Here is a 14,807-nt window from a genome sequence, read left to right as displayed (position 1 = left end):
GGCAAGATGTGTTTAAATTTCTGAATGATGCCAAGACGTCAGTGATCTGTCTGTAGGAGACTCATAATGTGAAGGAGAGAAGGCATTTTCTGACTAAAAGATGGGTACAGGTGGGATATCATGCCACATATTCTGCATACTCTGGGGGGGGTCAGCATCCTCTTCTGTGCTGGGGTTCCAAAGTGGTTATAGATCAGTTTAATAGATTCATATGTTTACTTTGTAAATTGTATGGATGTCTGATGTGGTTGGTTTCAATTTATGTTCCACCACCATATTGTGGAAAGGTGATCCACAGAGTTCTGGAGATAATGGAGGAGACACCGGGGATACCGTTTTTGACAATAGGGGACTTTAACAACATTCCAGACACACACTGGGATAGGGGAAGGCGAGAGACGCTGAAATCAGTTGGTAACAGTACATCATTTGGTGCCGTCCTGAGGAAGACCGCTCTGCATGATTTATGGAGGATTTCTCATCCTGGGGTGTACAAGTATTCATGTTTTTTGTCCTCTTTTGCTTCTTTGTCAAGAATAGATCTGGCCTTGGGCAATTCACAGATGTTGGGACTTGTTGGGGCGGTAACATTTATGGCTAGAACAATATCAGATCATTCCCCCATGAGTGTGATACTTGAGGGAGTGGGATCCTTGCCTGCTAGGGGGTGCATGTGGAGGCTGAACCCGTTTTGGCTACACCTCATTTACTTAGATGGACACATTGGGGGGACATTAAGGAATATTTTAAAATTAAGGCTGGGTCGGCTTCGGTATTGATGGTATGGGAGGCTATGAAGGCTTATTTCAGAGGGCTCTGTATTAAGGGGATATCCCGAGTCAAGGTAGAAATGGGCAGGAAGGATCAGATGATGACGAGAGTTGGAGGAGGCATTAATCAACGATCAGTCCCCAGAAGCACAGGGAAGGTTGAAGGTAGCGCAGAATAGAGTATGTCAGATGGCAATGAAAAAGGCGGAAAGTAGGAGAATGCTTCAAACTGCTAAATATTTTGAGGATGGGGACAGGGCGGGTCATCTTCTTTCTAGACTAGTGGCAGCTCAGAGAGACCCCACACATAGTCGCTTTGAAGAGAAAGGATGCGAAGGACCATACAGGTTGTAAAGCAATTTTGGAGGTGATGACGGAGTATTACTCGGATCTTTATAAATCGCGGGTACAGCCAACGATGGAGGAGGTGGATGGTTTCTTGGCAGAGGTACAGCTCCCCAGACTCTCAGAGGCAGATCAGGGTCTTTTTGAGGAGCTTGACGCCACATTGGCCTCTATGGCAAATGATAAAGCCCCAGGGGTGGATGGTATCCCAGGGGAGGTGTATAAAAAATATAAAGAGGTATTGCTTCCCGCTTTGTTGGAGGTGTATGGTGCTGGTCTGGTGGAGGGGGAGTTGCCGCGGTCCATGCGTGAGACAATAATTGTAGTGTTGCCGAAACAGGGTAAGGATCCGGCTTCTTATCGCCCAATTTCGTTATTAACGACAGATATTAAAATCTTGGCCAAGATATTGGCTAATTGTCTTAACAAGGTGATAACGACACTAATACATCGGGACCAATCCGGATTTATGCCCAATAGTTCTACCGCATGTAATCTTAGACGACTGTTTCTCAACATGCAGGTAAAGGCGGATAATATGGGTCGGAGGGTGGTGGTGTCTTAAGATGCCACTAAGGTGTTTGATAGTGTGGAGTGGCGGTATTTGTGGGCAATCATGAAGGCTATGGGTTTTGGTGAGAGGTTTATAAGATGGGTGCAGCTGAAGTATGTGTCTCCGAGAGCTAAGATAAGGGTAAATGGGCTCTTATCAGAGGATTTCCCATTATATAGGGGAACGCGGCAGGGGTGCCCTTTGTCTCCTTTGCTGTTTGCAATTGCTATTGAGCCCTTGGCGGCGGCGATAAGGAGGGATAGGGACAAAGGGATTTCGATATGGAAACTATGAAGAAAAAATAGCCCTGTACGCGGATGAAATGCCAACATATGGTCAGTTGGGGAGAACCAGAACAAAGTTCTTCAGCGGGGTAATCATTGAATACAAGGTGGGGAAGGGCCCATTGTTACCGTATTTTTCAGACTACAAGACGCACTTTTTCCCCCCAAAAAAAGGGGGGAAAATAGGGGGTGCGTCTAATAGTCGTAATGCAGGCTTACCAGCAGTGGTGTGGTGGCGGCGGCAGAGGTGCGGCATGGCGTGCACAGGGTCCCTTCCACAGGTGAGGTCGTCCGCAGCGGTCCGGAATACAATGTGAGCGGCAGAGCCGGGTTTATCACCGGTTTATCGGTGGCCATCTTCCTGAGGCTGCGCGTGCGCAGATGGAGTGCTCTGCTTCCCGGGGCTTCAGGAAAATGGCCACGGGATGCCGCACGTGCGCAGATGGAGATAGCGGCGGACATTTTCCTGAAGCCAAGTTCGCAGATTTAGATCTTGGCTTCAGGAAAATGGCCGCTGCGATCTCCATCTGTGCACGCGCGGCCTCCTGCGGCCATTTTCCTGAAGCCCCGGGAAGCAGAGCACTCCATCTGCACACGCACGGCCTTGTGAAAACCAGTGATTAACCCGGCTCTGCTGCTCACATTGCATTCCGGACCGCTGCGGACGACCTCACCTGTGGAAGGGACCCTGCCCACGCCATACCGCTCATTATGCCCGCACCTCTGCCGTCGCCACACCACTGCTGCAACCCCCCCATGGACACAAGGCCGTGGCGTCACCCACCTACGCATTAAGGGACCCTACTCAGGTGCACACCATACCGCATCACCCCACCTCTGCCGACACCATGCCTCCTGTGACCCTGCTCTGCCACCACCAGCCTTCAGGTAAGATATTGTAAATTCGGACAATAAGACGGAACCCCATCTTATTAAAAAAAAATCTTTTTTTCTGCAATTTTCACCCCAAATTTGGGGTGCGTCTTATGGTCCGGTGCGTCTTATAGTCCGAAAAATACGGTATCTAGTCTGGAAGTGGGCAGATTCCGAATTAAGATAAAAAATTCCCAACAATAGTTATGATGGGGAAAGTCTGGTAGAAAATTAAGCAATGGAGGGGAGTAACGGAATTTACGAGATATACGCCAATTTGGTTTGATTCTAGGTTGGCAGAGCTCATGAGATTGCGGGGGTTCGGTCAGTGGAGGCGCATTGGCATTTCGTGTCTCAGTTGCTTGATGGGGATGTTATTAAAACATTCGAGACACTTAGGACTGAGTAACTCAGAAGTCGTTCTTTCAGTATCTGCAGGTGAGACATGCCCTAAATTGTCAAAACAAGGGGTCGCGTGTGATTCTGCAGTCCGATAGCTTGTTGAATCTTATTGGGCCTCGGAGGAGCACGAGGGGGTTCATTACTTTAATGTACAGGGGTCCACTGGATAACTTTTTATTGAAGCACCCGTTAAGGATAAAGGAAAAATGGGTGGTGGACGTGGGTTCTTTTTCGGAGTCCCAGTGGGAGTCCATACTACAGTACATGCCCAGGGCTTCATTGAGTGAGGCTAAGAGGGTGTCGGAGTTATACCTGGTGTATAGGGTGTACAGGACCCCGGTATGGATGAGGAAGGCAGGACTGAGAGGTGACTCAAAATGCCCAAGATGTGGTGAGGAAGGTGCTAATCTGCTACATATGATGTGGTCGTGTGCTCGCCTCCAACCCTTTTGGGTGAAGGTGCTTAATTTGATCCAGGAGGTGACAGGAGTAGATGTGGGGTGTAACCCGCTGACTTGCCTTCTGGGCTGTATGGATGACGTTGCTGAATGTGGAAGGTTGATTATTGCAAGATTGTTGTATGCTGCGAGGAAGCTTATTGCAATACATTGGTTGGATGAAACCACCAGGCTAAGAGGAATTTATTAACAAAATAAAATTTTTTGTCCTTATGGAAAGGAATATCTACATCAAGAGAGGTCAGAATACAAAATTTGAAAATGTGTGGGGTGGATGGATGGATTACCCAGGTGTGGTGTCTGCTGAATTATTGCAGAATAGAATGGGGGTCGTTTAGTTGCATCTGGAGGGACTTCTACATGTACAGGTGGGCTTTTGTAAAGCTTGGTATCACTTTTCATGAGGTGATGTTGTCAGATGGTTTTATTAAATAACGGGTAGGGAATTGGGGGAGGGAGGGGGGGCTGGCTATGGGGTAAGGGTCCCGTTTTCATAAAATGAAAATGTATTAATTAGTTTTGTATTCATTGTACCTGTCTGGAAATTGTGTCAGACTGTGTTAATGGCGTGTCATATGCTTTAATAAAAACTATGGGATTTAAAAGAACTATACGAATGATAAAGTAGCTACAGCCGGTGACTGAGAGGAATCTGTGACTTCTCTGTATTTAGTGGTCACTACTCACCTGGGTAGTCATATGTAGGAATCTCCTCTTTACACCGCTCATCACCCCAAACATATGTCTCTGTAGTATTAATATGGGTCAGATCTTCACCCTGAAGCAAATATTGTAAAAGTCACCGACAAATGGAGAAGTCACATCTATGATCAGCTCTAATCCTGCCATCTCCACCATTCTCATTACACAAGTATAAAACATATAATACTGATGGATAAAACAAGACTGAGCTCAAGATCTTCACAGCAGTCTACACATCATAGGGGAGATCTCATGACACCTTCTCTCCATCTACCTGATGATCCTGAGGAACATTGGGATCTTCTTGTTTACAGTCCTGTAGAAGAAGAGGACGGGGACATCTCTCTGGTGTTGTCATCTTACTGGATAGATCTGGAGGAAACACATACAGGGACTGAATTCATTCTTTACATACAGATAATTATAGGCCGTGTGTATTTAGTCCTGTCTATTACCTGGTGATGTGAAGGGCTGGGAAACCTCCATCATGACGTCCTTGTACAGATCTCTGTGTCCTTCTAAATACTCCCACTCCTCCATGGAGAAATAGACAGTGACATCCTGACACCTTATAGGAACCTGAAACATACAATGATACCGTCATCCCCCGATCCCTTTATAGTGTTACTGTATAATGTCCCAGCATTGTCACCTCTCCAGTCAGCAGCTCAACCATCTTGTAGGTGAGTTCTAGGATCTTCTGGTCATTGATGTCCTCATGTATCAGGTGAGGCGGAGGCCCTGTGATCAGGGGTCTTCCCCATCCCACAGACACGAGGTCCTGACAGCAATCACTAGAGGTCTTCTTCACTACTGTGTAATCCTGGTTATGGAGAGACACATGAATAAATCTCACTACAGACATTTCCAGACTCCTCACCTCCCCAGTTCTGTCCATCTGTTATTCCCATAGATAAGAATGATGTAATTTGACGTCATCAGAATCTCTCACCTCTCCAGTAAGCCGGAAGAGGATCTCTAGGGTGAGGTGTAATATCCTCTCCGCCATCTTGTCCCTGTCCATATCCATCCTTGATGAGCAATTCAGAAAAATTGTCTCAGTATACAAGATGTCCACTGAGAGGATCTGATATTGTAGGGAAATGAATAAGAAGAAAGTGAGCCAATGTAACATCATAAAGAATGACAACAATGTGAAACATATCAGGAGATAGAACGTGTAGATGTTGTATACTCTAGTCTGAATTACTGACTAAGACATCTCCTCCATGCTCCCAATCACTGGCTAAGTTGGCTGTTGTGAATTGTTCTCGAACTCCCTCCTGTGGTTATGAATGGTACTTCGGCGAGTTCTGTCCATGGACTCCCTCTGGTGGCTGTGAGTGGAGCTGCTGGTTCTGAGGTTCCTTCCCCAGCTGACCTCGTTTAGGCCTTGGCTGGCTGCTCTATTTAACTCCACTCAGATCGTTACTTGATGCCAGCTGTCAATGTCCTAGTACTGTTCAGTTCTCTTGGATCTTTCAGATGACCTGTCTACTTCAGCAAAAGCTGGGTCCCTGCTAGCTTATTTGTTACCACTGTGTTTTTGTCCAGCTTGCTACTATGATTTTGTCTTGTTAGCTGGAAGCTCTGGGATGCAGAGTGGCACCACCGCGCCGTGAGTCGGTGCGGTGCTCTCTTTTGCACACTCTGCGTGGTTTTTTGTTAGTTTTTTATGCTGACCGCAAAGATACCTTTTCTATCCTCAGTCTGTTTAGTTAATTCCGGCCTCCTTTGCTGAAACCTATTTCATTCCTGTGTTTGTGACTTCCATCTTAACTCACAGTCAATATGTGTGGGGGGCTGCCTATTTCTTTGGGGAATTTCTCTGAGGCAAGGTAGGCTGTATTTTCTATCTTTAGGGGTAGTTAGCTCTTAGGCTGTGAAGAGGCGTCTAGGCAGAGTCAGGAACGCTCCACGGCTATTTCTAGTTGTTGTGATAGGATTAGGGGTTGCGGTCAGCAGAGCTCCCACTTCCCAGAGCTCGTCCTGTATTACTAGTTTGCTCATCTGGTCATTTCTAGTGCTCCTAACCACCAGTTCAATCATAACAGTACAGCTGGCCTGTAAAGTGTTAATGCATCTCAATAGAGGGATAAGAGAAGTTCTGAGACCATTTTTTTTTTTTCTCTGCAGTGTGTTTTGTTTCTCTTTTCCCGTAAATCTCTGGGTGGTTCAGGACACAGGTGTAGATATGGACATTCAAGGTCTGTCCTCTTGTGTGGATCAACTCACTGCAAGGGTACAAGGCATTCAAGATTATGTAGTTCAGAACCCGATGTTAGAACCCAGAATTCCAATTCCTGATTTGTTTTCTGGGGATAGATCTAAGTTCCTGAATTTCAAAAATAATTGTAGACTGTTTTTTGCTTTGAAACCCCGCTCCTCTGGTGACCCCATTCAGCAAGTAAAAATCATTATTTCTTTGCTGCGTGGCGACCCTCAGGACTGGGCATTTTCCCTTGCGCCAGAAGATCCTCCATTGTGTAATGTAGATGCGTTTTTTCTGGCGCTTGGACTGCTTTATGATGAACCAGATTCAGTGGATCAGGCAGAGAAAATTTTGCTGGCTTTGTGTCAGGGTCAGGATGAAGCGGAGGTATATTGTCAGAAGTTTAGAAAGTGGTCTGTACTTACTCAGTGGAATGAATGTGCCCTGGCAGCAATTTTCAGAAAGGGTCTTTCTGAAGCCCTTAAGGATGTTATGGTGGGATTCCCCACGCCTGCTGGTCTGAATGAGTCTATGTCCTTGGCCATTCAGATCGATCGACGCTTACGTGAGCGCAAAAATGTGAACCATTTGGCGGTGTTTTCTGAGCAGAGGCCTGAGCCTATGCAATGTGACAGGACCTTGACCATACTGATGGATAAAACAAGACTGAGCTCAAGATCTTCACAGCAGTCTACACATCATAGGGGAGATCTCATGACACCTTCTCTCCATCTACCTGATGATCCTGAGGAACATTGGGATCTTCTTGTTTACAGTCCGCTGGAAGAAGAGGACGGGGACATCTCTCTGGTGTTGTCATCTTACTGGATAGATCTGGAGGAGACACATACAGGGACTGAATTCATTTTTTTACATACAGATAATTACAAACTGTGTGTATTTAGTCCTGTCTATTACCTGGTGATGTGAAGGGCTGGGGAACCTCCATCATGACGTCCTTGTACAGATCTCTGTGTCCTTCTAAATACTCCCACTCCTCCATGGAGAAATAGACAGTGACATCCTGACACCTTATAGGAACCTGAAACATACAATGATACCGTCATCCCCCGATCCCTTCATAGCATTACTGTATAATGTCCCAGCAGTGTCACCTCTCCAGTCAGCAGCTCAACCATCTTGTAGGTGAGTTCTAGGATCTTCTGGTCATTGATGTCCTCATGTATCAGGTGAGGCGGAGGCCCTGTGATCAGGGGTCTTCCCCATCCCACAGACACGAGGTCCTGACAGCAATCACTAGAGGTCTTCTTCACTACTGTGTAATCCTGGTTATGGAGAGGCACATGAATAAATCTCACTACAGACATTTCCAGACTCCTCACCTCCCCAGTTCTGTCCATCTGTTATTCCCATAGATAAGAATGATGTAATTTGACGTCATCAGAATCTCTCACCTCTCCAGTAAGCCGGAAGAGGATCTCTAGGGTGAGGTGTAATATCCTCTCTGTCATCTGGTCCCTGTCCATATCCATCCTTGATGAGCAATTCAGAAAAATTGTCTCAGTATAAAAGATGTCCACTGAGAGGATCTGATATTGTAGGGAAATGAATAAGAAGAAAGAGAGCCAATGTAACATCATAAAGAATGACAACAATGTGAAGCATATCAGGAGATAGAACGTGTAGATGTTGTATACTCTAGTCTGAATTACTGACTAAGACATCTCCTCCATGCTCCCAATCACTGGCTAAGTTGGCTGTTGTGAATTCTGTTCTCGAACTCCCTCCTGTGGTTATGAATGGTACTTCGGCGAGTTCTGTCCATGGACTCCCTCTGGTGGCTGTGAGTGGAGCTGCTGGTTCTGAGGTTCCTTCCCTAGCTGACCTCGTTTAGGCCTTGGCTGGCTGCTCTATTTAACTCCACTCAGATCGTTACTTGATGCCAGCTGTCAATGTCCTAGTACTGTTCAGTTCTCTTGGATCTTTCAGATGACCTGTCTACTTCAGCAAAAGCTGGGTCCCTGCTAGCTTATTTGTTACCACTGTGTTTTTGTCCAGCTTGCTACTATGATTTTGTCTTGTTAGCTGGAAGCTCTGGGATGCAGAGTGGCACCACCGCGCCGTGAGTCGGTGCGGTGCTCTCTTTTGCACACTCTGCGTGGTTTTTTGTTAGTTTTTTTATGCTGACCGCAAAGATACCTTTTCTATCCTCAGTCTGTTTAGTTAAGTCCGGCCTCCTTTGCTGAAACCTATTTCATTCCTGTGTTTGTGACTTCCATCTTAACTCACAGTCAATATGTGTGGGGGGCTGCCTATTTCTTTGGGGAATTTCTCTGAGGCAAGGTAGGCTGAATTTTCTATCTTTAGGGGTAGTTAGCTCTTAGGCTGTGAAGAGGCGTCTAGGCAGAGTCAGGAACGCTCCACGGCTATTTCTAGTTGTTGGGATAGGATTAGGAGTTGCGGTCAGCAGAGCTCCCACTTCCCAGAGCTCGTCCTGTATTACTAGTTTGCTCATCTGGTCATTTCTAGTGCTCCTAACCACCAGTTCAATCATAACAGTTGGCCATTGCATCAGCAACTTATTGGCTGTAGGAATCATAAGTTTATTGGGACTGAGCATGATGTGCTGCAAAAGACTGGAGAAGATGGAGGTCTGCAGAGACCAGCTGTGGCTGCAAAAAAGTCATCATGTCATCTAAACAAGATGGAGATGGAAAGAAAGGCGACCAGAGATGTAATCCATAAGATACCTGGATGTAAATGATTATTGTATTGTCTGCAGTATGATGATGGCTGTTAATAACTCCAAGTATCTTCTTACCATTTTTAAGGACATACTGGAAGTTGTAGGGTTGTGAATTCATGCAATACAATGGTTTATGGGGCTGAATTGATGTTACAATTATTTGTTGTACTAAGCTTGGTGCTTGTATTCAAGTACTCTTGGTTCTGGTCATGTATTCATAAACCTGTGGTGGTTCTGGTGATGTAGTCAGGTACTGATTGAGGTTCTGGTGATGTATCAATTTATTGATGATGGTTCTGGTGGTGTAGTCAAGTACTGATGGTGGGTCTGTTCATGTATTCATGTACTGATGGTGGTTCAGATAATTACCTCGATATTTAGCCTCAGACTAGTGCAAATTGTAGCGTCTTGCTCACTGGTGTATGTTTGCCTTGTTTCACTGTGCTCTATTCTGTTGCTGCCTGACCTAGGACCGTGCTCTGAATCTGTGCATTTTAACCCTTTGCTTCATCCGCTATCTTACTGGTATTTTGACCCCTGGACACTGAACTGACGATTTTTTTTATCACCTGTCTATGACGTACTCTCCTGATCTTGGACCTTTTGATCACCCAGCCTTGCGGGTTGTCCATGAGGAGTGACTAGCGTCACACATATATACAGTGTATGGGGGGATGGTGGTATTGTTGGAACATTATACTGTCTGGGGGAATGGCTGTACTGTGAGAACCATAGTGAACTATGATGCTTTGATCTCAGAACAAGGCTCCATAGGTTGTACTATGATGGTGAACGAAAGACTGTCTCTTGTATATATTCATTTAATTCTCTCCTTTTCAGGATGCCATTTTTGGACTATGTTGGATTTCGTGGACTCCTGAAAACCAGCATGGCTTTTCAATTTTTTATTTTTCAATAATTTGGTTAACTAAGGGGTAGGGGAGTAGTTTTTTAAAAATGAAATATTTTTCTGAGTGTTTTTTTCTTTCAGCTTACTGGATTAGTAATGGGGGTGTCTGACAGGTGTCTCTCCAACACTAACCCCTGGGATTGATGCCAGCTGACCTAAATTCCCCAAAATATTACCCTGATTGCCAGAGCACCAAGGCAATCGAAAAGAGCAAAGCAAAGTGGCCGAATTGGCGCATCTAATGTAATGCACCACTTCTAGGGGGGGGGGGGGTGAAAGCTGATATTTGTAGGGTTGGAAGGGGCCAACATCCAAGGACCTTGCCAGGCCGATATCAGCCCCCAGCTGTCGGATTTAACTTGGCAGGTTATTAAATAAGGAGAAAAATAATGGCATTCTGTAACTTGTTTGGGCTTCTGTCCTCACATCCTGCAGTTGTCTGAATGGATCTAATGTGGACTTGGGAACCAGCTATAACATCACTGCTCACACCACACAGAGACCCCAAAAGAGTCTCAGTATCGAAGGGGTTAATGTCCCCCTCACCCAATAATGGAGAATCACCACATACTTCCGCCAGCAGAGCCGCACTCCACATAGAGAATAATGGAGCCTCCCGCACCGACCTCCACCCGCAGAGCCGCACTCCACATAGAGAATAATGGAGCCTCCAGCACCGACCTCCACCCGCAGAGCCGCACTCCACATAGAGAATAATGGAGCCTCCAGCACCGACCTCCACCCGCAGAGCCGCACTCCACATAGAGAATAATGGAGCCTCCAGCACCGACCTCCACCCGCAGAGCCACACTCCACAGAGAATAATGGAGCCTCCAGCACAGACCTCCACCCGCAGAGCCGCACTCCACATAGAGAATAATGGGGCCTCCAGCACCGACCTCCACCCGCAGAGCCGCACTCCACATAGAGAATAATGGAGCCTCCAGCACCGACCTCCACCCGCAGAGCCGCACTCCTCATAGAGAATAATGGAGCCTCCAGCACCGACCTCCACCCACAGAGCCGCACTCCACATAGAGAATAATGGAGCCTCCAGCACCGACCTCCACCCGCAGAGCCGCACTCCTCATAGAGAATAATGGAGCCTCCAGCACCGACCTCCACCCGCAGAGCCGCACTCCACATAGAGAATAATGGAGCCTCCAGCACCGACCTCCACCCGCAGAGCCGCACTCCACATAGAGAATAATGGGGCCTCCAGCACCGACCTCCACCCGCAGAGCCGCACTCCACATAGAGAATAATGGAGCCTCCAGCACCGACCTCCACCCGCAGAGCCGCACTCCACATAGAGAATAATGGGGCCTCCAGCACCGACCTCCACCCGCAGAGCCGCACTCCACATAGAGAATAATGGAGCCTCCAGCACCGACCTCCACCCGCAGAGCCGCACTCCACACAGAGAATAATGGAGCCTCCAGCACCGACCTCCACCCGCAGAGCCGCACTCCACATAGAGAATAATGGAGCCTCCAGCACCGACCTCCACCCGCAGAGCCGCACTCCACATAGAGAATAATGGAGCCTCCAGCACCGACCTCCACCCGCAGAGCCGCACTCCACATAGAGAATAATGGAGCCTCCAGCACCTACCTCCACCCGCACTCCACATAGAGAATAATGGGGCCTCCAGCACCGACCTCCACCCGCAGAGCCGCACTCCACATAGAGAATAATGGAGCCTCCAGCACCGACCTCCACCCGCAGAGCCACACTCCACATAGAGAATAATGGAGCCTCCAGCACCGACCTCCACCCGCAGAGCCGCACTCCACATAGAGAATTATGGAGCCTCCAGCACCTACCTCCACCCGCAGAGCCGCACTCCACATAGAGAATAATGGAGCCTCCAGCACCGACCTCCACCCGCAGAGCCGCACTCCACATAGAGAATAATGGAGCCTCCAGCACCTACCTCCACCCGCAGAGCCGCACTCCACATAGAGAATTATGGAGCCTCCAGCACCTACCTCCACCCGCAGAGCCGCACTCCACATAGAGAATAATGGAGCCTCCAGCACCGACCTCCACCCGCAGAGCCGCACTCCACATAGAGAATAATGGAGCCTCCACCCGCAGAGCCCGACTCCACTATGGCTGCTTTGTGTGCACAGGACCTGTTATGAGGTCACAGGAGGGGAGGAGTCAGGGGTCACATGATCAGGGGCCTCAGTGTATGCAGGACTCTGCTGTTCTGGTTGTCATGGTGCTGGATGAGGGGAAGTTTATGTGTGGGGTCAGGAGGGTTTTACAGTGTGTATGTAGCAGAGCCGCGTGTATACGAGGTGTACGGAGCGGAGCCGTGTGTGTCCAGGGGGGAACGGAGTGGAGCTGTGTGTACGGAGCGGAGCCGTGTCTGTATGAGGTGTATGTGGCACCCCAGGAGTTGGGGTACCACAGTAGTGCTGCCTTACTCTCGGAGAGGGTAGGGCTATGCCTGGAAACAAGAGGAATTCCTTTGCCAGGTAAACCACTCGTCCAACACCTTCTGAATCCAGGCCAGGAGGGGGAGCTCCAAACCCAGCTTCAGGGCAGCTTCCCTGGATAAAGATCCTGGTCTGGATGAGAAGCTAGACAGTTGGTCCCAGGAGACCAGTTCAGTCTGGAGCAGACAGGAAAGGAGCAGAGGAGAAATTGAGGGCTCAAGGAGGCGACGATTAGGCCTCTAAGAACCGGAGCGCAGAAACCGGGCACCGGCAGTCCGAGGTTGTGGATAGTTGTAAGATCCACAGCAGAGCCAGAGGGCAGAGGACTATAGATATACTGCCCATACCATACCTGAGGCACAGAAGCAGATAGAGCCTGGAGTCACTGTGTCAGAGACCCCGAAGAGTGCAGCTCAAGCTGCCTGCCGTGCAGGTTCTGTCCCAGGACAGGAGAGAGAAAGGAGTACTTTACCAGCAAACCACAGGCACGAGAAAGTGGAGTGGAGTGGAAGGCTGCCAAATTGACCTGCCATGGGGATTTCCACTTGTTTTTGGGCTGCCTGGACTCCTTTTGTACCTGTGGCTGGTACCCTGGACTGTGGCCTGCTACCACCAGTAAACCAAGTAAAGACTTTACAATTCTATGTCCTCTACTTATTCGTCGGCATACACCATCCTTGCCACACACCTTGAGAGCCCTGGAGACCCCGCTTAACCTGTGGGAAGCATTACCATCTTGCTGCAACAAAATCACCCCAGAGGACCCCTTTAAGCAGCGTCAGTCCATATTGACCGAGAACCACATGTGGCTTCACGAATTTAATTGGGCGCCCGGGGCCACGGACCAGGTCACAGCCGTGACATCCCCTTTAAGACCGGACCCAGTACCGAGTACCCCACAGCCCAGGCGGGCGACTCATGTACGGAGGGGAGCCATATGTGTACGAGGTGTATGGAGCAGAGCCGTGTGTGTATGAGGTGTACGGAGCAGAGCCGCGTGTACGAGGTGTAAATTTGCGACGTCTCTATTAATCTACAGGCACAGTCGCAGAATGTAGGGGGAGGGCAGATATCTCGCTTGATGCGGTGAAAGCTTTTGATAACCTCGAGTGGCAGTACTTGTGGTCGGTCATGAGGGTCTTGGGTTTCGGTCCCGTATTCCTGTCCTGGGTGAAGCTTTTGTACTGCAATCCATGTGCCAGAATTAAAATAAATGATTGTAGGTCAGCGGCTTTTGCGCTGTGTAGGGGAACTAGGCCGGGCTGCCCCCTGTCCTGCTCGCATTGGTGATAGACCCCCGGCTATTAAACTCCGGACTAGTGGGGAGATAAAGGGCTTTGTGCATCGCTCTGTGGAAGGAAGGGTGGCATTGGATGCAGATGACCTGTTGGGATTTCTTGTGGATACAGAGGAGTCATTGATAAACGCTATATCTATGATTAACCAGTTTGGGTATTTTTCGGGGCTTCGTATTAATTGGGAGAAATCTATGTTAATGCCAGTGGATGCACTTTCTCAAGCATCCAAAGTGAGTCAAACGAGACTTAAAGTGGGGAAGGGGTTTAATATTTAGTCATTTAAGTTTCTACAAATGTTAGATCGTTTATACCTCAGAATTTTGATCCGCTATACATGAAATTCCAACCAAAAATCGAAGCCTGCTGTCAATTAACATTATCAGTAGTGGGTCGCACAAATCTGGTTAAAATGATCCTCAGCTGTTACAGTGGGTACGGAAAGTATTCAGACCACTTAAATTTTTCACTCTTTGTTTCATTGCAGCAATTTCGTAAATGCAAAAAAGTTAATTTTTTTCTTATTAATGTACACTCTGCACCAATCTTGACAGAAAAAAAAAACAAATGTAGAAATTTTTGCAAATTTATTAAAAAAGATAATCTGAAATATCACATGGTCATAAGTATTCAGACCCTTTGCTCAGTATTGAGTAGAAGCACCTTTTGAGCTAGTACAGCCATGAGTAGTGTTGAGCATTCCGATACTGCAAGTATCGGGTATCGGCCGATACTTGCTGTATCGGAATTCCGATACCGAGATCCGATATTTTTGTGGTATCGGGTATCGGTATCGAAACAACATTAATGTAAAAATGTGTGTAAAAATGTGTAAAAGAAAGAATTAAA

General features: G+C 47.6%; 1 protein-coding gene across 3 annotated transcripts in view; it reads right to left on the bottom strand.

Annotated features, from left to right (window-relative positions):
• The window catches only part of LOC143768047 (uncharacterized), a 38,334-nt gene extending 25,999 nt beyond the window's left edge, over positions 1-12,335 (bottom strand). The window contains exons 1-10 of one of the 3 annotated variants that reach the window (XM_077256705.1): positions 12,305-12,335; positions 8,015-8,149; positions 7,715-7,885; positions 7,518-7,641; positions 7,336-7,433; positions 5,340-5,474; positions 5,040-5,210; positions 4,843-4,966; positions 4,662-4,759; positions 4,373-4,463 (exon numbers count right to left, since the gene is read on the bottom strand). In XM_077256705.1, coding sequence (XP_077112820.1) covers positions 4,373-4,463; positions 4,662-4,759; positions 4,843-4,966; positions 5,040-5,210; positions 5,340-5,474; positions 7,336-7,433; positions 7,518-7,641; positions 7,715-7,885; positions 8,015-8,092 — 1,090 coding nt within the window. In that variant the 5' untranslated portion in view covers positions 8,093-8,149; positions 12,305-12,335. Of the gene's footprint in view, positions 1-4,372; positions 4,464-4,661; positions 4,760-4,842; positions 4,967-5,039; positions 5,211-5,339; positions 5,475-7,335; positions 7,434-7,517; positions 7,642-7,714; positions 7,886-8,014; positions 8,720-12,207 lie in introns of those variants that run through there. The other 2 variants (XM_077256704.1, XM_077256703.1) reach the window with 2 other exon arrangements.
• Positions 12,336-14,807: the final 2,472 nt, after the last annotated feature.

Source organism: Ranitomeya variabilis, chromosome 4 (assembly GCF_051348905.1).
Source record: "Ranitomeya variabilis isolate aRanVar5 chromosome 4, aRanVar5.hap1, whole genome shotgun sequence".
Lineage (NCBI taxonomy): Eukaryota > Metazoa > Chordata > Amphibia > Anura > Dendrobatidae > Ranitomeya > Ranitomeya variabilis.
The sequence above is the reverse complement of the archived record's forward strand: the minus strand, read 5'-3'. Positions and strand labels throughout refer to the sequence as shown.